Source organism: Malus domestica, chromosome 07, assembly GCF_042453785.1.
Source record: "Malus domestica chromosome 07, GDT2T_hap1".
Taxonomy (NCBI): domain Eukaryota; kingdom Viridiplantae; phylum Streptophyta; class Magnoliopsida; order Rosales; family Rosaceae; genus Malus; species Malus domestica.
The window spans coordinates 27,942,753-27,966,355 of NC_091667.1; the positions used below are offsets into that span (position 1 = coordinate 27,942,753).

At 37.3% G+C, this 23,603-nt stretch overlaps 2 protein-coding genes and 1 pseudogene across 5 annotated transcripts; 1 reads left to right on the forward strand and 2 right to left on the reverse strand.

Annotated features, from left to right (window-relative positions):
* The first annotated feature begins 336 nt into the window (after positions 1-336).
* Positions 337-2,162, forward strand: LOC103435221 (uncharacterized). 4 transcript variants are annotated; one of them, XM_008373608.4, is made up of 6 exons: positions 337-566; positions 641-727; positions 818-880; positions 987-1,088; positions 1,473-1,731; positions 1,856-2,162. In XM_008373608.4, the coding sequence occupies exons 1-6, from the start codon at positions 489-491 to the stop codon at positions 1,978-1,980; spliced, it is 714 nt and encodes a 237-aa protein (XP_008371830.1). In that variant the 5' UTR covers positions 337-488; the 3' UTR covers positions 1,981-2,162. The 4 variants fall into 4 exon arrangements, with proteins under 4 accessions (XP_008371830.1, XP_008371842.1, XP_008371835.1 ...); XM_008373620.4 differs by having other exon boundaries at positions 1,473-1,689; XM_008373613.4 differs by having other exon boundaries at positions 1,476-1,731.
* Positions 2,163-2,293: 131 nt separating this feature from the next.
* On the reverse strand, positions 2,294-5,483 carry LOC103435212 (protein FIZZY-RELATED 3-like). Its single transcript, XM_008373603.4, has 10 exons — positions 4,661-5,483; positions 4,115-4,237; positions 3,891-3,995; positions 3,628-3,807; positions 3,475-3,537; positions 3,178-3,372; positions 2,999-3,100; positions 2,806-2,868; positions 2,640-2,708; positions 2,294-2,552 (listed from the first exon to the last, which is right to left on the reverse strand). The coding sequence occupies exons 1-10, from the start codon at positions 5,258-5,260 to the stop codon at positions 2,499-2,501; spliced, it is 1,554 nt and encodes a 517-aa protein (XP_008371825.1). The 5' UTR covers positions 5,261-5,483; the 3' UTR covers positions 2,294-2,498.
* A 571-nt stretch (positions 5,484-6,054) lies between these two features.
* LOC103435201 (actin-related protein 5-like) lies at positions 6,055-10,236 on the reverse strand (annotated as a pseudogene).
* Between the last annotated feature and the right edge of the window lie 13,367 nt (positions 10,237-23,603).

Genomic DNA, 23,603 nt, shown 5'->3' on the forward strand with positions numbered 1-23,603 from the left:
CTTAGTGTAAATAGTATCGTTTGTCAAAAAAAAAAAAAAAAAACTTGTACTCATATATGTCTTTTAGCTATTTGCTAATTTGATTGTTTGTCAAAATAATGACGTGATAAGTATCGATTCATTTGTGGGTTGGCATGGAAACCAAACTAGCACAACATAAACAAAAAATTGTCATCATGGAGCTTCGTCTTCTCCTCGGTTAATATTTAGTAGAATGAAAAGAAAATCAATCGCACAATGTGATCTCAATGATGTAAGACGTTTATACTTCAGTTTGAAATGTTATATCTACCACGTTATCAATTTAATTAACGAGATTAAGAGTGATATTTGGAATAAAAACGAGTTCACCTCGGATGACGTTTTTGGTCATGTATAAGTTTATTTATTTATTTATTTATTTATAAACTCGCTGTTGGTTGGGGTTTAGGGTTTTATTGCGAAGAAGAAAGCAGGGAAAGAAACAGAGAGGAAGAAAGGGGTAAAAGATGAGTGGGGCAGGAAAACCAGATTTCTTCTACAGAGAGGCTCAACGCCTGGGCTATGTGGCTCGCTCGGCCTTCAAGGTATTCATTGATTTACCCTTTTACCCAACATTCATGTCTCTAATTGCCACTAACCCACCCACATCTTTCAACAGCTGCTTCAGATGCAGAAACAGTACAAGCTCATAACCCCTGGCTCCTCTGTTCTCGACCTCGGCTGTGCTCCCGGCGCTTGGCTTCAGGTCCTTTTTGGTCATTTCAAAATCCTAACTTTATACTCAAATTTCGATTGTCTGCTCATAACATTCATGGGTTTTTGTTGAAATTTGCAGGTGGCTTGCCAGAGCTTGGGTCCCCTCAAAAATGGCGGCCTTGTTGTTGGGATTGATCTCAAGGTCTCATTTTTCACTATCCTTTCGAGTTAAATTTTCGTGCTCTTTCTGTTGATTCGATAATTTATATAGAGTAATTGGGTTGTGAAATGCGGAATTTGCAGAACAGAAGGTGAAGGTTCCAGCTGAGCATTGTGATTCGAGGGTTCAAACTGTTTGCGCCGACGTCATGAAACTCCCCAGAGCCCATGTCAGGGAACTATCTCCACAGGTATTGTTGTCTTAGCTTCTTAGCTTTAATTAACAATGGTTCAACATGCTTGTGCTAATTTACGTCTTTCGATTGTGAGAACAATTCAAATCTTCACAGCAACTTTTTATGTCCAAGAATTGTTAGAAACTTGATTAATTATGCTGTTGTTTCGATTTATGATCACGTTGTCCTTCAACCCTGTTTCAGGATGTTTCAAGGTGTGAAACAAATAATATTTTGGTTCCTTGCCAACTTTTGACATTGTAGCATGTGCACATGAATTTCCAACTTAATAAAAACCAACCTTAGCTTTTTGCGAAGGAAAACGTTTATAGGATCCTCTTGCAGATGCAGGATAGGAATAGGGAAGAGATTCATGGTTTTGCCATTGTGTTTGTGCAGCAGAAAGGGTTTTCTGTGGTACTCTCGGATATGTGTCCCCTCGTTTCTGGAATCTCAAGTAAAGATGCAGCTTTATCGCTCGAGTTAGGTATGCAAGCACTGAATTTGGCTGTTGGTGGAGCTGCCTTAGCTCATTCCAATAACGAAATTCAAACAGAGGAAAGTAATGATGGGACAACTACAATTTCAGATGATAATGGTGTATTGCGAAGGGGAGGTAATCTTGTGATAAAGCTTTTAGAGAGTGAAGATGTGCAAGGTCCTTTTCTTAGTTCCTTTCTTGTTTTTCCCCTTTGTTCTGGTAACATAATAGCGGTAATTGCTCCATTGAAGCTCTGTATGGATATGTTTTTTTACCCGTCTTCTGGCTGTTTGTTCTGCAGAAATCAACAAGATTTGCAAACCGCTGTTTAGAAAGGCATCGTTGTTGAGGCCTAAAGCTACAAGATCATCGTCAAGAGAGATTTATTTGATATGTCAAGGTCTGCAGTCGCAGGCAAAGACTTAGAATGAAGATTGCACCCAAACAAGTAGAAATCCAACGTTTGTGAACATTGTAGGCGTATTGCAAGACGAGTAAACTGATCGATTCGCGGCTGTGAATTATTGTGTCCTGAATTGAACCATACCACATTCCTTTGAACAATCTTGTACTAAATGTGTCTTTCAAAAGATTACGATTGACTGTTACTGATGTTGTTATTTGGTTTTCACTTCTACTTTATGAACCAAGTTGCGATGTCGTACACATTTCTCAGATCTTTGAGCTAACAGAAAGGAACTGATGAAAATTATGAAGGTTAGACAGGAGGCTCTGGAAATGAACACTGAAAATGTATATTATTGAATTTCTTAATCAGACGAGAACACTTTACAAAATCCAAAACTTCGTGTGGGGTAAAAGAACCAAAGAAAAAGAAGAAAATATGTGCTTTCACTACTGATAAATTACAGTATTCTTCTGACCACAAAGAAAATAAGCATCTCCATTTACAAGATATCGCTTCATGTATATGTGCAAGAGAATCATCGAATCTGAGTTCGTCCTAGTGACCAAAGACCTGTATCCTTCACTGATGTCTGAAATAACAAACGAAATGAAAAGGATCAGAAAAGAAGTCGTAACAGATTTGGGAGGGAAGATTGGATCATGATATTCATGCTTACATGTGTCTTCACAGATGGGAAGACGTTCCAGAATCTTAGAGTCTCATCCCCAGCGCCCGTCACTATTGTCTGCAGTAAAAGGAATTTTTATTTGAGTTAGACAGAAATTTAGGCTTAAACAAACAAGAACTTGTGCGTATACGGGCTGGCAAAAATGGTGCAATACCTGACCATCTGGTGATATTGCAAGGTACAGAACTCGCATGCTATGGCCAGTTAAAGTGGCAACCTATACAAGAGGACATTCCAGAAGGAATTAGATAGAAGGCTTGCAACCAGGAAAGGTTTTTTCTGCATTTTCTTATGCTTTGAGTCGATATGAAGATTTACAAAGTTTAAAATCACTAGAAAAGGCTAACCTTTCCCATGGATGGATACTTCCAAACCATAATTTGATTCTGGGAGTACCCATGAGTGCTGACTATCTCATTCACATTCTTACTCCATGCAAGATTGCAGACCTGTAAGTTTAAGTCGACTTGAGTGAGTTGAGGGTATTCTCTTTTATGCTTGTAGGAATAACAGAACTGAAATGTACCTGGCTTCCTGTGTCGATACTGTTCAATTGGTGGCCGTTTGTAGTGTTCCAGAACCGAATACATCTGTCAGCAGTTCCTCCTCCAGATGCGAGAAGGCCACTCTGGTGAGGTGACCAAGATATGGCCTTGACAGCAGCTGTGTGCTCTGTCAGCCTCAAAGCCGGTTGCTGAGAATGCTGGTTCCAGACCAAGAGCTGGTCACCAACAAGCCACTAAGTTAGCCATTGACTAAAACAGAAGATAGCAAGAGAACAACATGAACAGGAAAAATAAATAAACAACTTAGTAATGGCTACCTGATTATCATTGCCACCGGATGCAAGTTCCCTGTCATCATTGGACCATTTCAGCCCACATACCTGAAGAATTGAAATTTGAAGAAAAGTTAATTTTGTTTGCAGTTTTCCAAGAATCTCATTTAATCACAAAGTCTTTTGAAGTCTTCATACCTCAGACTTGTGGCCAACAAGTTTGCTGATGTAATTATCTGGGACTCGAAGATCGTGTTGACGTATGTTCCGGTCTCGGCTTCCTGAAGCTAATATGCGTGAGTTCCATGCCAAAACTCCAGTCCTTGTTTGATGCCCGCCCATCGTTCGAACCCTCTTGCACTGCGTCCCATCCCAAACCTAGAACAAAACATCACAATTAATGGCCATCTGTCTATCAAGTGTATAAAATCAGAGGACAATCGATTCAAACAAATAGCTACCTGAACTCGACCAAGACTTGTGCCAATTGACAAGTATGACCCCTCCCGTGTCCACTGGACAGAGCACACGCCGTCATTAGGCCCCAAGTCGCACAGTTTTGTCACCTGAGGAAAAACAATGCATCACAAACTACTACAAACTGAAGAACAGTGGCAGAGACAGCTTTTGAATTAGACTTCGAAACCACGGAATCAAAAAGTTGGAAATCCATGTTTAAACTCACCTTGCTGTTTGTTGCACTCCAAAGATAAACACTGGTCCCCAGTCCAACTGCAAGGACATTTTGGGAAGACCAGTCCACAAGGTTCAAGTAAAAGTCATCTTGTAGTGATGGAGCATCCAGAACCTGCAACCCATCAAAGCCTTTTAAGATCAACCATTTTAATTTTCCCCTATAATTCCCTTCTTAAGAGGGATTCTGCTCCACTGTTCATGAAGCGGGATTATCAACAATATACAACTTATCAAAAAATAAAATTATGACATATATTGAGTAATCCTGCAAACTAGCATAGGAAATGCAGCTTTTCAAATCAACCATTCTCGTAATCTAATCCATCAGATCAACTTGCTACTGCATTACAATTAAGCTAATTAAGCTAAATTGAGCTGAATTAAGCTATATTTAGCTAAATTAAACTATTTTAATCACTTTTTTCTTAGCAAGGTTCTGTCTTTCATATTCCTAAGCTGCCAAAATTTTCAAAATTAACATTAAAAATTAAAGATCTAAAGAGGGAAGAACAGGTTACAGGGGATAATTAATTACCTTATGGGGTGTCTTGGGGACCTTGCGAGGAGGCTTGGGAGGCGTTGTCTCGCTGGAAAACCCACTGTCATTTCTCAGAAGGGAAGGCGAATACGGCGAGTTGGGTCCAGAGTTCTCCGTCTTGAACCGCAGCATGTTCTTGCTGGGACTCATTGGGGACGCCGCACCACCGCTGCCACCACCTGCAGGAGAAAAAGACCCGAAATCAGACCCGAAAAGCTCCGATTTCAACAATCTGGCATACGCCTCGTTGCCGCCTTCTTTCACCGGCGAGGCCTTCTCGTTGAGCCCGAATGTGTGAAGCCGCGAAGAGGATCTGCAGGGGATGAATCTGTCGCTGCAAGTCGAGGACTTGGACGGCGAGGACAGGTTCGAAATCGCCCGACAAGAACCGGGGGACGCTGAGAGGCTCGAAACCCCCCGAAAGGAAACCGGTACGGAATCAAGGCGGAGCAGTGTCTCGGACATTCCGGTGGGGAGGTTAAGCCCGTATTTCCTCGTTTGAGGTGACTCCATTGCCGGGTTTTCTCGGATGCGGTTCTTGGTTGCTTGGAGGAGGAGGTGCTGGGTTGCTGGGTCTGAAGAATGTGACGATATCATACAGGTATAATTAATGGGGTTTTTGAAGGGAGAAAGAGGAGGCCAAAGGACCAGCAATGGAACGAAAGTCCGGCCTCTCTCTCTCTAGAGTTTCTCTCTCTTGGTTCAGTGTGGAGGAAGACTTGTAACGGTCGAATAACAGTGGGGTTTATAGGAGCGGTGCTGGGCTTTTTTCTTTTAATTTAATTTTTTAATTTCTGTAAATAAAAATGTAAGATGTGCAATGTGCAATGTGCATGTATAGAATGCTACAACGGTCATTTTTTTCGCATTGATCGAGCTCGTCTAAAGCTGGCAGTTTGGTGTAGTTACCAAAAGTAGGCCGTTGCTTTGAAGTTAATTGTTTATTGTTTGGCCTTTGAATCTTAATGTGATTCAATGCACTGAATTTTTTTGTCGTTGGATGATATCTTTATTTATTAAATTCATAACTGTACATCCAATACGTGTTGTATACTAAAATATAGTAGAGTTTTTGGCAATAAAGAGCTACCGCGTGCCTTTTACCATATATTCTTTCTATTTTTTATGGAGGGATCAAGTAATTATGGACCAGTAATGATACTAACCCACGTGTTATGATATGACTAACAACGAATTTATATCGCAGGCAATAGTTTATTAAATACAATGTGTTATAATATTAAATATTGATGTATTTGTAACGCAACATTATTGTGTCATTCCTTACCAAAAAAGTTCTTTTAGGGTTGGGTTTGATTTGAATGAGTACAATTGTCGCTCGACTACCGCCTATGAGGGCAACTCTTACAGCAAGAGAGACAAGCGCGGAGTTTTAAAAGTGAGAAGCTGAGTTTAGTGCCATTCAATGGACATCCAGTAAGAAGGGTGACCAAAACAAAACAACTACAATGTATAATACCGAAACTGGTATCTCCGGACAGAGTCTTCACCCTACTCAAAATACTCTTCCTTGCTGAAAGTTTGTGTCGGGAAATGGGAGGCGGCAGCGTAAGCGGAAGCCCCGCGCCATGCATCCAATATCGGATCCAATGCTTTGGCTATCCTTATGGGAGAACCACAAGGCCGAGTCAGCCGGATTCCAGCGTCCAAGCGCCCGCTCATGCCAGGAAAAAGACTACTCCCACTAGTCATAAATATTAAACTGGTTAGCCTCTCCTCCAGCTCTTGGAACTCAGTTGGCAGCCTCCTCAGTGACACCCCAGCCATCTCAGCTAAGCCTGCCTGGTCGATCCCAATCCAGTTGGGACGAACTGATATCTCTGGGCATCTGAACCTTTCAATGCTGAAAACAATTTGAAAATCTTCCTGGGTAAGAGGACGAAACGTGGTGCTTCAACAAATTGAGGGTTTGCATTATCTGATTTGGGAACAAATGTTGGGTCTACTTCCTGTCAAAGAAATGATCCAAAATAAATAATCAGGATCGAACAACAATGGTAATTTACAGCCAATACATAAGTGAACCAGAATAAACAGACCTTGAGCCTAGAAGATAGACGTGCTAGCTCTGCTTCATCAACATCTGGTCCCTCATCATCATCATCGTTATCTTTGCTCATGAGTTTGTACGTTGCCAATCTTCATCTTTGGCACCGAAAATATCCTCACCCTTGCCACGATAAAAAGCTTCTGTTGTCAAAAGGCGCATCCTTTCCCTTTCTGCAGCATTTAATCTCTCCCCACGGCCATCATTTCCAGAAAAATTATTCCCATTTGTATGAGCCCCGCCATTTGTCTTAAGTCGTTTTTTCTGTTCAACTTTCTCAGAAAGATCTTTATATTTAGCATGCAACTGCTCTAAATAAAGTTCTGGGTTTTCTCTACAATAAAGAGAAAAGGAGAATAAGAAACTAATTGATGAGGAGAAGGTACACATTCCAAAATTTCTAAAATAATCAAGAGGAATCTAGCATGATAAACAGTGAACCACACAAAATCTTAATTTTTAAAAACATGAATTAACCCTTCTCTCCTTAAAAGTGTGACCACAATAAATCGATTTTCATTTTCAGGTTGAGAAAATTAGAAAAAATCATGTGTCAGCACATACAATCGTTTTTTCTCATCTTGTTGATTTCTCTTTTCCAGATCTAATTCTTCTTCATGACGTTTCTGTTTAGCTTGCTGCCGGCCTTCAGATGTGGTTTTTAGGAACAGCTGCCTCTTTTTCTCCTTCAGCTGTAAAGAGAACAATACCAAAGGACTACATTAATGACGAAGAGGAAACCTAAAAGTAAGATGAAATAAGGAGAAAGCTCTAAAGCTCTCTGGTTGACGCTGTCTTCAAATGTTGGGTTTACCGAGAGGACTTCAGGTTTTTTTAGTCATAAAAATAAGTTTCAGAGCAATGAATTGTGCATAGATTATGCATGCATCTTAAAAGTTCAATAGACAACGACTTCAAAATGGTGGGGAATGTGAAATAGAGTTGGCAAATACCTGCTCAGGTGTGAGCATGTTGTCAGGTACATTTAAAAGAGGAAACCTTTCGCTTCCTGCAGGATCTGTCTTCTCCTCAAGCTCAGCTTGTTCACCCTTTGATTCACCTTTCGTTGTCAGTAAAGATTGTCTTACCTTCACAAGTGCAGATTCTACTTCCTTCTTGGAGACATAGCTCGTGGCTGACAAGAAAGATGGTATATCAGGCTCTTCCACCTGTTCAAGCTGTTTTAGGAGAAACTCCAACCCATGTGATTCATTCTCTAGTTCATTTATCCTAGAAGATCTCTTCGCCTCAGCCATTTCTCGCAATCTTTGACCTTGTTTCTCTTTAATGGCTGCCTTTCTTGCAATCTCTTCTTCATAAGGGGGCTCCTCAGTAGGTGGTGGAACACATGGCAGCTGTCACATCCTTGTTTCATCTTCAGCTTCCTTAGCCTCCTTCTGTGAAAACAAAAAAATATATCAACTGTTAACTCACGAGATCGGGACAGGTGAGCAGATTGGAAAAGGCAATCATCAATACCTGATATAACTGAGATTCTGACACATAATCTGGAGCAATGTAACAGTGCTCCACCTTCAGGTCTTCGACCTTCTCCCATGTAAACCTAGCCCTGTTGCATTAGATACACATATCAGAGATATTACTCAATCGGTCCCCATTCAAGTGAACTGGAAACCAACCAAATTATACTCACATGTGATGGGGATACTTAAGTGAGAGAAGTTGCTTGCTTGAGGCCAATAAAATTAGATAGTTTTGCATAATCCCAACCTAGATGTCCCACAATGAATCATGATAACATACTGAGCAACCAAATATGAATGCTCATTTAAAGAGTTACTAATGAAGGTATTCATGGCAAACAAGAATCACATCAGAAAATTCTAAACTACAGCATATTTATCATTATATTCACAATCAGAGATGTAATGCATGCTAATACACACCTACTTTGGCACGCACACCTTAGTCCTGGATATTTTTTCATTGCTATATAAGTCATTACTTAAGCAATTACCAAGACCAAGAAAGCATACCGGAATAACATAAGTCGTGGTAAAGCCAGGACAGATAGCAAGACCATCTTTATCACAAAACCCATGCCGCTGATTATACTTGTAGCTGAATGCAGCATCAACACCATATGCTGTAAGTATGGAAATGAAGAAAAACTAATAACTGAACAAAAATAGACATAATAGAGGGAGCAAAAACTACACAGGACCAAGGGCTTAATGTGGAAGCATGTCTGAACAGATGTAAAATTTCAAGTTACTGTTGATACCTATAGATGGAACTCCATATGTCTCAAACAGAAGTTCAGCCATTTTACTGCGAGAATGAAAGGGGTTGCATACGCATTCAGTAATCAGGATCGGATGATCAATCTGTTCTGCCCGCAAATGAACACAAACTTAAGGAAAAGGTCTTGTGAATATATAAACTGATCCGAAACCTTGCATAAAAAAAATTAAAAAAGCATTAAATTTAAATATGCTTGTAACGATCTAGAAAAACAAGAACACACTATTGCACACCATTCATGCAAACTGATATTCGCAATCTATCATTAAAAAGAACTGGCTTCAAGATAGACAAAATCATGGTAGAAAAGAAATCTGCTTTTAACAAAAAGAACCTTCATAATCAAAATCTAGAGCTTCAGCAGGTATAGTAAAACGAAGAAACGAATGGTCCATTTGTGATCCATTTGCACCCAACCGATCAAAGGCGAAGTCAAGAATCTACAGACGAAAAAGACTAAGTATGGCTAGGCTACAATTCTAATCGAGGCGGTAGGCAAGCTAAATACGAATTGAGTGCGGCTACCAATATAGAATACAATCAACAGTAAACTGAACTTACATATTCCATAATTTCAAACTGGAAAACAACATTGTTGTTTCAAACTGGAAAACAACATTGTTGTCAAAAGCGGAGCGAGGTCCCGACCGCGTGCAATCAAAGTATTTCAACAAGGCAGGATCATGGTCCCAAACAATGGTCACAGTTTCCCCTGAATACAGTTTTTTTAATTTTTTGATATTTTTTTGAAGTTACTACCTTCGATAATAATACAAAATTATACACGAAAAAGCTTCCTGAATCTTGCAAATTAAGCTCCCAAAAATACATAACAGTGAGAAAATCAACCGTACCAGTGGCTTTGTGTCTGAACAATGTTGCGGAAAATAACACGAGGCTCGGTCTCTCCTGCCCACCTGAAAATTGCTCCCAAAATGAAAACGAAGAAGTGAACAAAAACAGCCACAAATTTACGCACACAGAAGTTGAAATTAGGGTTCTTGCGAGGCTATACCCGATGCGGAAATAGGAGGCGCCATTGTCGATGACGATGGGAGTGGAGGAGGGGAAGCGTCTGTAATCGGACTGCCGTTGAATTTTGGGGATAAACGGCATTTCGAATGGAGGAAGTCGAGGCCGTGCCTGCGTTTTGTGCCCTAGCTTTCTCTGCTTCTTCTGTTGCGGTTCGAGTGTTCAACCATGGTAAAGAAGAAGCAGACATGCACGGTACCAGAATTGAACCGGGTCGGGTTTCAAGCTCACTGAAGTTTCGCTCGAACAGGTTTTGCCGCCAAAATATTGAAGCCCACTCGGAAGTTCCTCACGCTTTTCTACTCTACTGGGCCCCCAAAAGACTGGGCTAAATTGGGCTCAGACAAAGCCCATAGTATTGTTTTGTGTCCCTCTGGCGAATTTAGTTGCATGGAATTTTCCTCGAGCATCATAACGCTATATGCCATTTTTAGGAATTTTAGTGATTTGTTTCTCTTTAATACGAAATGTTGTAACAAATTTACATTCACGTTGTACAAGTGATGTTGGAGAACATGAACCAAGAATCGAACAGAATACCTAAAGTGCATGAAATTATGAATAAACATACGTTGTGAATCACTTTAATTACAAACTCTTCGCGTAAAAATAAAATTAAATAAATGATAATGGTAATAGTAATAAATATGAAAATTTTGAAATTCCACCATCAAATCTTACATCAACTTTCACAGTATCATTGTCGGTGGGGCCTAACTTATTGTTTAACGAAACTCAAAACCAAAGAGTTAAATATCTTAAATGCCACTTGAACGTGGTTGGTGTTATTTTTTAGGGATAATTTGATTGCGGTCCCTAATCCTTAACATTCTTTGATTAAAACCTTAATAGTATTCAAAGTTTGATCAAGGTCCATTGACTTTGTACACCTCATTATATTACTATTAATATTTATATTCTTATAGTTTTGCAATTAATTGTTTGATATTTTATGAGATTTATAATCCTATAAATTTAAAATCCTTCATTATAATACTATTAGAAACGGTTATAATAAAAAAATTCAAACATTTTAATTGAATAAATGGATAAAAACTATGTAAAAATAAGAAATAATAAATGGCAAAAGAATGTATCCATAGTGTTAAAAAAATTGGTACATTTTACAAAAAAATTGGTACATTTCACATATAACAAAGTGGTACATTAATAAAGAAGAATGGGTACATCATAAATAAATTAGGGTACAAATAAAAGATTAAAAATTATGAGTACAAATGAATTTTTAAAAATATAGGTGCTAAAAGAAATTAATAAATGGGTACAAAATAAAACTAAAAAGAAAATACTACAAATTTAAAAAAAAAATGTTGCAAATTAAAAGTGGGTACAAACTAAAAATATAAATATATGGTACAAAGTTTAGGCATAAAACATAAATATACCATATGTAATTTTTCTATCATTGATTAAATATACAATGTCACGTGATGGTATACACATGGGTACAAACACAAATAAAACTTTAAAAAATATGGGCACAAAAAGAAACTAATATATGGGTACAAATTAAAAATGAAAAGAAAATTGGTACAAATTAAAAAATATTTGCAAATTAAAAATTGGTACAAACTAAAAATAAAAATATATGATAAAAAATTTAGCCATAACTATAAATATACTAATTGTAACATTTTTAACACTAAAGGAATATATTTAAAAATAAAAATATTTTATTATTCAAATAATTAATGATGTTATTAATACCAAGGACCTTGATCAAAAATTGAAAATGAATAGGATTTTAATCAATGGAGTAACAAAAAGAAGGATGTGAACCTAATTTTCCCTATTTTTATCTCATTTTACCGTTCCGCCGAAAAATATCCCTATCTGAATCGTAGTCCAACTTGTTAATTTCTCCATCACCTGCCTAGAGTTGAGCCCTGAAATTTGATGACTAGTGATTTGAGAATCATGAAAATTGGTTTATAATTTTGGAAAATGCAAAATTAACATTGGATATCACTCTATTAGTGTAGATAATATCATTTGTTAATAAAAACACAATTAAAATCGTCTAACATTTACTTGTTGAAACTATAATAACAGTCCAACAGACATAGAGTTCACATGTGAAGGGGAAGGACAAATAATAAAAGTAGTGATAAAGGCATTGAAACTAAGGCGTGGTGATGAAACATTGCAGGTGAGGATATCGTCCTTTAGGGATTGAATTATTGTACCTTTGGCAATGGCACTGGCACAGCCAAATCTCACTCAGTAAAGAACATTTGGAGTACAAATGGTCTGTCTAATTGTCCTACTAGGGAATCATTGAGGTTTGGGATCGATATATGTGCATTGTTATCTGTTAGACATAGATATCTCGCATTGGATACCACTCTTGTATACCACTCTTCAGGGGGTACTTACCGATCTTCTTCAATTAAGTAATCCATTTTGGTTAACTGAAAGCACTTTTGACTGTCTTCAAATTAATTAAACATACCATTGAAATTCTTAATCTTTGAAGCCCCAAATGCTACATCCAGCTTGTACTTTGGAAGTGTGAAATTAGGGCTTACTCTTTTAACCAGTTTCCTTTTGCCACGCGCAAAATCCCAAAGAACATGATCACTTTCGTACCATACCATGGCAAGTTGTTGTACGTAGCAGCCGAGAGAGAGAGAGAGAGAGAGAGAGAGAGAGAGAGAGAGAGAGAGAGAGAGAGCTAATTGAATAAGATGACTCAGAGTGACAGGCCAATAAGACATTTTCTTAGATATGTTATGAGATAACATGGCGTCATAGCATCGCATCTGATGGAACAAAATGGCCAGAGAAATAGGGGAATATAAAAGATATTTCCAAACCCTAGTTTTTTTTTTTTTTTTTTTTCGCAGAGATGAAACCCTTCCCTATGTGGCTATATAGCTATGCCATGAGGTTGCATTGCATGGCATCACGAACAATTACAAGCCAATGTATACGTACTTTTACTTTTACCCATCCATCATTGCTCTGGTTGAAACTGTTGGATTTGATTACTAAAAAGTAAATCTAAATATAAACTAAATATATAAATATGAGAGAGAGATATAAAAAGAGCAGTTCAAGAACTGTGTAAAAGAAAGGACCTACCAAAACGGGAAATCTGAACCTTACGAGCAAGAGCACCGCATGGCACAGTTCGTGTCTTCCACCACAACACAGTTCATATTTATCTACATACGTATACTCAGTCAGAGTCAGATTGCTCCTAAACCCAGAAAGAAAAGCCAATTAACCTTTTGTCCTGTGACCATCCATCTGTCGACTCTCGATGCATGGGATCACTGATTTGATATAATATCTTTGTCACCACAGCACCTAAAAATTCTCCATTTGCAAACACACAAACAAGTCAAGACTTGTAACTTATATCCTAATTAGTTGATCTAAAGTTCTAAACACATGGTATTACTACAACAATTAATAGTTTTTTTTTAATATACTTTCAATTCGGTTGGGACAAGTATTTTTCCCTCAATGCCTCTTAATTAGTAGAGAGCAAGAGCTTAGGATTTTTCGGGTTTAGGGTTGAAAAAGTAGAGAGCAAGAGTGTAAGACACAGAGAGCCGTTAAAGATTTCTAGCCAAAATCATTTGAGATTCACATTTAACCATATAGTTAGAAATTTCTTAATCATCAAACTGCACTGAGCAATGTTACATGTATATACTTTTGCTGGTTCGTGCAAAATTTGTAAGTCTAATAATTGGTTGATTCTTTCTAAAAGCGAATTTGAAATTCATTATTGCAAGTTCATTTTGAGACTTAACCCACTCTCTCATCCCCTTGGTGTAGATATTATTGTTTATTGAAAAAAAATTAACTGGTTGATAGTCTTTGTATGGTGCTCTCAAAGGGTCTCCTGAATCTGGAAGTGGAGGGAGACTCGAAAATTCTTATCGATGCTTTGAATGGTGTTTCTCCAACTCCCTGGCATCTTCTCACCCTTGATTTTCAACGTCCAGAAGTTGGCGTGCAGATTTCATAATATATAATTATATGTCTAACAGGAAGCAAACTTAATTTGTTGTTGATGTTTAGCGTCTATGGGTCATTCGTCTTCAATCCCTTCTATTTGGTTGAATTCCCTTCCTGCTGATCAAGGCGAGACCAGCGTGGCTTTGGGATTTCGTTCATTTTTGTTGCCTTAGAGGCTTCACTCTGTAATCTTTATTTTTCGTTTAAAAAATACACCCACTAAATTTAGTGGTTAGTTTTTTTTTTTTTTTTTTTTGGTACCATTAAATTTAGATTATTTAATGATATATAGTAGTTTTCATTTATTCATAATATCTTATTTATTTAAACCTAAGGCTTTCATTTATTTATAACATACAAAAATTAAGATCTATCACCCATGGTGACAAACACTTAACAATTTTTTTTCTCTCCACCTATATTATAACACGTGATGTGCCAATTTATGTTCCAAGTACACTAAAAGTCTCTTGTGTATTGGGTCTTTTGATGAATTACTAAGTGAACAAAATTAATTTTGGTCGAAATATAGATGACTCCGGATGATTAGGTAGACGAAAGAAAAAGTTGCTACTTAAAAGTACACATATATATACGTATATATCTAATACATCTGAGCTGAGCTAACGTACAGATATATACACCAAAGCTAAAAACAAAACAAAAGGTGGGAAAGAAAAATGAGATAGCGTGTTGAGAAAAAATGAAGAAAAAAGGGCAGCTGAAATGAGGCTATACGATGTGCAGAGCGAGGACATTGTAGTTTCCAAATGGGGTAAGCTAAGCCTATACATACAAGTGCAAATTGTAATGCAACGTAGCTGCCTGCAGTTGTCTTGTGTCAAAACACAGTCCAAGTCCTCAGCGAGATTTCAGGGCTTCGTTTTGACAAATCATTTCGAAAACCAGTTTAGGCCGTGCGCCCCAAGAGGGAGCAGAATACTAGGTTAGGGTTTTGTGGAAAAAATTATTGTGCTCCATTGTATGTATGACATTTACCGGACCACCGGCGCAACTAAGGTTTAACTAGATATGCGGTCAAAGATTTAATGACAAACATCTAAGTATTTTTGTTTATATTAACTACTGATGCATACTAAAAAACTCTAGGATTTATGATGTTTGTTGGTTTCTCTAACGAAATTAAAATATCAGGGCATGGTAAATAAATTTTGTGTGATTCAAAAATCCTTAATTGCATCAACTTTTAAGTTAATAAAGTATTTCAATCAAGTTTTTGACATGGTAAACATAAAATATCGGAAAAGTTTCTTCTGAACACTTGACCTGGAAAAAGGTCTTAAATCGTGCCTCTAAGAAGACGATACATCGTAATTAACACTTTACCAAGTAGTTAAGCATAAACTATGCATTCTAAGATGGTGCTCATTAACAAAAGAACAAAACAAAAAGGAAAAAGAAAATTGGTAGACTTGTTTGGAGGTAGTGCTTACGAAAATATATAGCAGGCTTTAATTTCGTTTTAAATGAAGACAAGGTTGTAGAGCACGAGAACAGCACGTAGTCCCCACTGGCCACTGGTTTAAAAGGAATATTTCTCAGCAGATCAAAAAACAAAACCTCTCTCTCAACACCCAGCTGATAGCTAGATATTTAGATCCTTATGTTTTTCCTCTCGAACTGTGGAATTGGCATTGGCATGTGAAAATGATCCAAGTCACCATACTTGGGCTCCTAGAGCTTTCTGAATATATATATTTTAATTGGCTAAATTTACATTTTGCATTTTAAAGTTTATGTTCTATTGCAACTTCATACTGTATCTTTAAAACGTTACAATGTCATACACAGACTTATGATTTCATTGAAATGTCATACATTTATTAGTCAAACGGCTATTAGTCAATCCGTTTGTTTGACGGTTAAATAATAATTTGGGAAGCTTAGAACCTAAATTTATGTTGATGTAGATGTCAAAATTTTCACACACATGGAAAAATGAATTTAGAAATAAAATAAAAATAAAATAAATAACATAAAGTCAAAAAGTGTGAACCCTCCCCCTAACAATCCACCGCTAACCCAGACCCATGCATCCCCGATGCCTCCTTCCCCAGCCTAACCTACTCGACATACAACCGCCGCCAGTCCACACCTCTTCCCAGATCCGCTCACCATCCTCGTCTCCAGCTTCATATGTTTTGCTTCTCATAAAATTACAGTACGAGGACAATAGTGAGCACTTAATTCTACTTTTCATTTTTTTCCCATGTGGCAAAATTATGACATCACACCAGCATAAATGTAGGTTTTAAGTTTGTCAAATCATCACTTAATGGTCAAATAAACGGATTGATGAACAAATGTATGACATTGCAATAAGTCATAAGTTTGTGATGACATTGCAATACACTAGTAGGAAAAACTATTTGCGCGACAGATGTTTGTGCGACAAAGCAAAATCGTTGCGCAAGTGTGTTTTGCACAACGAACGCGCAAGGTTGGTGCCAATTTGTGCGACGAAGAACTTTGTTGCGCAACAAAGTTTGCACAACGAAAAAAAGATACTCATCGTGCAAAGTTAGTAGGAAAACTGCGGGTAATTTTTTTTTGGCGTGAAAAAAAATGTGGGACGAAGATTTTCCCACAGCTACCTTGGGCGGTAAAGGCGTCGTCGCGCAAAGTAGCATTCAGTGGATGGTAATCAGCAGAACACTTGTGCAACAAAGGCTTCATCGGGCAAAGTCCAGTCAGTTTTTGAGTCAGAGCATTTAGTGCTTGTGAATCAGAGGAATCAAGATTGTATTTAGTGCAGAGGTTTGCACGACAAAGGTTTTGTCTCACAAAGTCCCTAACCTTTCTATAAATATGTGCTTCTGCTCTCCTTATTCTTCACAATTCTCTTCACGGAGGATAAAAACCAGGAGCAGAGCATGCCTTCGGGGCCATATAATATGAGGCAATATGTGGAGTTTACGTATGCGATAGATGCAACAATGCAAAATAATTGTCTTACTGCTAAGTGGTGTTCTTAGAAATATGTGCCCGAGAATGTGAAGAAGGCGGTGATGGATCAATTATTAGTAAGTGTGACAAATGTTAAAAATATATAGTTTTGTTAAATTTTTTGTTATATGTTGGAATTAATTATTTGCATAAATGTGTAACAATGTAACTATACACTTGATGATACGAACGAGGAGTTGATGAAGTTGATGGAAGAAGCGTTGAAAGGGGGTTACAAGCGGTGGCGTTATGCCGTGGAGCAGAATGGAGGATCATCGAAACAGTAGTTTTAAATTTATGTTTTTGAGGACAATATTTAATTTTAAGGTAATTTTATCAGTTATGTATTTGACTTAATTAGGGTTTAATTCATGCTTTGTTGTTTAAATAATTGCATGTAATATTAATTCAATTTACTTAAGTTTTTAATTATTTTTAGAATAAATATTATAACTAAATATTTATTTGTAATGATGAGGTTTACGTAAACTTCATAATTACAATCCATTACATGCGTCGCGCAAAATTTTTAGCGACAACAGATTCGTCGCGCAAAGGGCGTAAAAAACGCAGATGACCTTACGGCCATGTTTCGAATCTATATGTTTTGCGCGACGAAAGATTTGTAACCCTAGGTGATAAAACCTTGCTCGACAAAGGCTTCGTCATGTAAAATTCGTTCAGTTTTTAGGTTAAAACAATCAGTGCATGTGAATCAGAGGAATTAAAACTGTATTTACAGCAGATGTTTGCACGACAAAGGCTTCGTCGTGCGAAGTCCCTAACCTTCCTATAAATATGTGCTTCTACTCTCTTTCTTCTTCAGAATGCATTTTAGAAATACTTTACAATTTTGTAGATTATAATCAATTTGTTCTTTGATTGTTTGTGCGATGGCCGACGGTGGTGTGTGTTCATCAAAGACAATGGATGGCGAAGGTTCTGGAAAAGGTTTGCGTTGTAAATTTTGCATTTTGTATAAATTTTTTATTTAGCTTCAGTATTATGAATATATATTTTGTTGATAGACAAGAAGAAAAGAGCTGGGGTACGGGTCCGATACACTTATGGTGGGAGCCGTTAACTGAATCACTACTGACGAATTAATGGGGGTTGTGAACTCAGATATGCGCGCCAGCTTTTGTCCGACGTTGGAGCATTGGTGTGTGACAAATGTGTTATGGATTGGGAGTCTTGTAGAGCCATCCCCGAGAAGCTGAATATGCACATGATTGATGAGTTAGCTGTATGTGTTAAATTATTAGTTAAATAATAATTATGTTTGTTAAATTTAATATAACGGTGATGTTTTAATTTATTAATTTCCACATGACAGCCTAATTGGGACATTGACAAAAGTAACCCAAATATAATGAAGGCAATCGATAACATGTTCAAGTCTCATTTCCGGGAGTGGAAGTTTGATAATCAATGTGCGGTAGAACTACAGTAAGAACCAGAACTACTGGCGGAGGAGTAGAATAATGTTTTTTATTTTAATTTTAGTGCTTATTTAATAATGAGATATGAATTAGAACTTTTATTATTATTATTATGAACGGTTTACTTAAATATGTACTTAATGTTTATTTTGAATAAAATTAATGTATTCTAATAAATATTTATATTAATTAATTATGCAGAAATGGTTTTATGAAATAAGTTCTTGATTTATTAAGTATTTATGTGGTTTGAAAAAAATTGAAGACTGAATGAAAAAATTCATTTTTTTTTTCAAAAAACGATTTTTTTAATATTTTATTTTATAAAAAATGGTAATGCACGACGAACCAAAACTATGGTTCGTCATGGAAAGGGTTATAAAAAATGCGACAAAGTGTAGTTGGATGGCGACAAAAGTGGAAGCAGCATGTTTTACGTGACGGTGCTTTCGTCGCGCAAAGTCTTATCACTTTATTGAATTTAACCAAAATGTAGGAAGGCAGAAGCTGCAAAACAATTGCAGCAGCTGCCTTCCTGTTGGAATTTCCAACAACGTTGAAGCTGAGTTGCTGTTAATCTCAGAGGTATATTTTCTTAACTAACTTACTTAATTTCCAATCATTTAAATTGTGTTGTATGTAGTTTATAATTGTTGTGAGTTTATGTATTTGTATGCAAACATTTTTGTATGGATGTACAAAAAAATGGTTTGCAATGTTCATATGAGCTTAGTTTCTCGTTTGAGAATTAGTTGGATTTTGCGAATGGATGCGAAAGCATGACTGCGGTCCAATTAATTCTTGAATTGTCCAAAATTTTGGACAATTTGAGAATGCACAGTTACATGTTGTATTTTGCGATTCACACATTAGAGTTTGAATGTGGGAAATTTGGTAGCATCTCTTTGCGTTCTTCGGGTGCATCGTAGTTTTTTGTATATACGTCGCGCACTTAAAGAACTGCAGGGAGATGTTGCTGAAGTTTTCCACGATCGAACTCTAATGTGTTGGAACCGTGAATTACAACATGTAACTGTGCATTCTCGAATGAAATAGGACCCGTACCGGAGGCATAAGGTGACATGTCATAATTGAAGTTATTGTAACCCATGTAAAATTTTTATGTTTGCAGGTGATATGGACAAACAGTGGATACATAATTCTAATAGATGTGTTGATGATTATTTGGATGGAATAAATCAATTCATTGATTTTGCAATTGCAAACAACCGGGGTTCAACTCAAATTCGGTGTCCTTGTAGAAAGTGTAACAACTCAATGATTGAATATTAAACTGCTCGATACCATATAGTCAGAAATGGGATGATGGAGACCTATACTACGTGAAATCATCATGGAGAACAAATACAACATGCTTTATCCTTACACAGTACCCGAATAATGGAGACAGTTGAATCTGTTGTGGACCCAAATGAACAAATTATGGACATTATCAATGATGCTTTTCCAAACACTAGTTCGAATACAAATGAGGAAATAGAAGATGATGTCCTTCCCACCATGAACAGTGAAGCATTTGAAAAATATGAAAAACTATTAAAAAGTGCCACACAAGAATTATACCTCGGTTGTGAAGGACTTTCGGAGCTCACGACCATTGTTGAGTTGATGCATGGCAAAATAAAGTTTCATATGTTGAACCAGTATTTTGATTACTTTTTGGGGGTTTTCAAGAGGATGATTCCAGAAGACAATTGCCTACCTAAAGATCATAAAAGTGCAAATAAGGTGTTGAGTGGTCTTGGATTGGGATATGAAAAAATTCATGCGTGTAAAAATAATTGCATTTTATTCTACAAAGAGAATAAAGCGTTGGATAAATGCCCAGTATGTAATGAGTCACGGTTTAAAATGACCTCTCATAATAGAACAACGAAGATTCCACAAAAAGTAATGCATTATCTCCCATTAAAGCCCAGGTTACAACGATTGTATATGTCAATGCACATTGCAAACCACATAAGGTGGCATAAGGATAGGCGAGTGGATGACAATGTTATGAGACATCCTGTAGATGAAGATGCTTGGAAAGAGTTTGATCGACTATACCTCGATTTTGCATGTGAGCCCCGAAACGTTAAATTGGGACTTGCGACAGACGGGTTTAATCCGTTCGAGGTTCTAAACCAAAATCACAGGACTTGGCCAATCTTCGCAATTCCATATAATTTGCCGCCTTGGAAGTGCATGGAAAAAGAATATATGACATTGACATTGTTGATAACGGAAGATCCAGACACGTCTATTGATGTTTATTTACAACCGTTGGTCGATGAACTAAAAGAATTATGGGAAAATGGTGTTCCCACATACGATAAATCTACCAGAAAGATGATCACTTTAAGAGCAGCAATGATGTGGATTGTAAACGATTTTCCTGCATACGTTATAATGTCTGGGTGGAGCACTAAGGGTTATTACGCATGCCTAGTTTGCAAAGAGAACTCAACGTCTGGTTGGCACGCGGGAAACGTTTGTTACATAGGGCATCGTAGATGGTCGCTGTAGGACTACGAGTGGCGTCAGAACAAGATAGCCTTCTTCAACGACACAAAGCTTCAGCCAAAACCCAGAAAATGGTCCGAAGATGAAATTTTGGCTTAGGTGAATCATTTGGATTTGCTCCATTAGGCAAATCCGTAAATAGGACAAGACCAGATACACATCTGGATTGGACACACAAGACGAGGTTGTTCGAGCTCCCCTATTGGTCCAAATTAAAATTGAAACACAACATCGGTGTAATGCGTGTTAAGAAAAATGTGTTTGATACATTGGTCGGAACTATACTAAACATCAAGGGAAAAACAGAGGACACAATAAAAGCTCAGATTGATCTGGAAAAAAAATGGGCATTAGCCAGGTTTATGGATGACAAGGGACGAATACATAGGCAGAAATAAGCTTGCATCGTTTTTGGTGAAATCGGATAAGAGGAAAGAGTTTTTGGAGTTTCTATCTTTTGTACAGTTTCCAAATGGGTATGCTTCAAACATCGGCCGCTGCGCAAACATACATGGAGGCAAAATTTCAGGCCTCAAGAGTCTTCATCGTCATGTGATACTTCAACGCATTCTCCTAGTGGGAATTCGACACCTCTTGCCCGAAGATATGGTGAAGCCGATTATGTTGTTGGCGAGATATTTTTCTCAATTAACTGCAAAATCTTTGCACAAGTCCAATGTTAAACAGTTGTGCGACGATATTATTGAAGTGATATGCAAGTTTGAACAAATATTTCCTTTAGCTTTCTTCACAAGCATGATTCACTTGCTGGATAAGGCACTTCTAGCCAGACCTATCAACTATCGATGAATGTATCCGATAGAAATATATTTAATTGCCATAATTCCTTTAGTTCGTGATGTATGTACTAATTGACTAATTTTACACGTTATTTTGTTTATTGATGCATACTATAGGGTGAATTAAAAAAAAAAGTGTACAGAATAGGGCAAAACCCGAATGATCAATCGTGGAGGCATGGGTCACATTCGAGTCGGTTACATTTTATGCAATGTACCTACAAGACGTTGAGACTACGTTTAATTGACAGCAACGCAATAATGATGATGGTGTGAGAAGTGAAAAACTTTATGGTTTTGCCTAAATTACACAACACTTTGGCAAACCAATTAGAGGGGAGTCATTTAACAAAATAGACATGGAGGTAGCACATTAGTTTGTACTTAACAATTGTGACGAGACAATTACCTACCTAGATGAGCATAAAGAGTTGATGAAGCGAGAACATCCTGCACATTTATATGCCAAGAAGCACCGTGAATTGTTTCCTCGTTGGTTTCGTGAAAATGTAAGTTGTTTGTGTTTTGGGTTATTTGCATAATGGTAAACTAACACGTCAATTTTTTATCATTAACTTAGGTGAAGAAATTGAAGGACATGAATTCGCCCGTTTACACTGAAGAATTGTACAACTTGGCTATTGAGCCCCTAAGCACAGAATTGTACTCCGGTTATCATGTAAATGGCATCAAGTTTTTGGCAGCGGATCACGATGAACAACTGTGTACATAAAATAATGGGGTACATGTCTTCGGTGCGGGCGACATTGCAAACATTGATTTCTTTAGAAAACTGACAAATGTTGTGCAATTGCTTTACAAATACCATTGTCAAGTTATCCTGTTTAAGTGTTGCTGGTTTGATACAAACTCACGTAGGGTTGGAGGTGTTAAGCGAGACGATGGTTTGCTATCGGTCAACACTAACAAATGTTGGTATAACGAGACATTTTGGCAATGATAACCAAACAAATTTTCTATATAGATGACCCTAAGGCCGGGAATGGATGGAAAATAGTTTAGAAGATTGAGCACAGAGGGCTGTATGATATTCCGGATTGAGATCCTGCTGACAATGATGATTACGGTGACGTTGCTGACAAAAAACTAGAGACTTCAACGGAACTTGGTGCATATACATTGCGGGATATGACTATGTTACAAGAACTGTATCAGGTAGTCGGAGGTCCTAAAATTGAAATACTGATCGACTCCATTATGATTGACCTCGGGGAGACGATGTTGATGTGCCTACAGACGAGGAGGAATGAGAGTTTAAATCTGACAAAAGTGATGATATTTATACTAGTTCAAATGAAGATTATTGAAAACTTGTGATGTAAATGTAATAATATTTATTGAATGGTATTTATTTTGTAAACAAACAAAAGTTTCCTTTAAATTTTGTAAAAAAATTAATCAAACAAAAAAATAAATTAAATTTACAAATATGAGCGATGATGTTTTGGAAATGTTTGTCGCGCAAATATTTAAAATTCATTTTTTTTTATTTAAAAAACTGGTCGCACGATGAAAATTTGAACACCCTCGTCGCGCAAACATGTAAAAATTTCATTTTTTTTGTCAAAATTTGGCGTGTTTTTATTTCGGTGTCTTCACTCTATCTCTCTCTATCTCAGACACTTTAGCGCTCTTTCATTCTCTGCATGCGAAAAGCTCAATCTCAGGTTCACTCTTTTCTCTCTCTCGAATCTGTCTGAACTCACTCTCTTCTCTTTCTTGATTCTTTCCAGCTTTCGCTCTCATCACTCACTATCATAGTCTCTCCCTCTCTCTGTTTCTTTGTCTTTCTTTCACACTCCCTCTCACTTTCATCACTTGGACGC

Coding starts and splice junctions, on each gene's coding strand:
- LOC103435221 (XM_008373608.4), top strand. CDS start 489: ATGAGTGGGGCAGGAAAACCAGATTTCTTCTACAGAGAGGCTCAACGC. Junction 728..817: donor CTCCCGGCGCTTGGCTTCAG/GTCCTTTTTGGT, acceptor TGAAATTTGCAG/GTGGCTTGCCAGAGCTTGGG. Junction 881..986: donor TTGTTGGGATTGATCTCAAG/GTCTCATTTTTC, acceptor TTTGCAGAACAG/AAGGTGAAGGTTCCAGCTGA.
- LOC103435212 (XM_008373603.4), bottom strand. CDS start 5,260: ATGATATCGTCACATTCTTCAGACCCAGCAACCCAGCACCTCCTCCTC. Junction 3,996..4,114: donor GGAGTGCAACAAACAGCAAG/GTGAGTTTAAAC, acceptor GTTTTTCCTCAG/GTGACAAAACTGTGCGACTT. Junction 3,808..3,890: donor CAAGTCTTGGTCGAGTTCAG/GTAGCTATTTGT, acceptor GTTTTGTTCTAG/GTTTGGGATGGGACGCAGTG.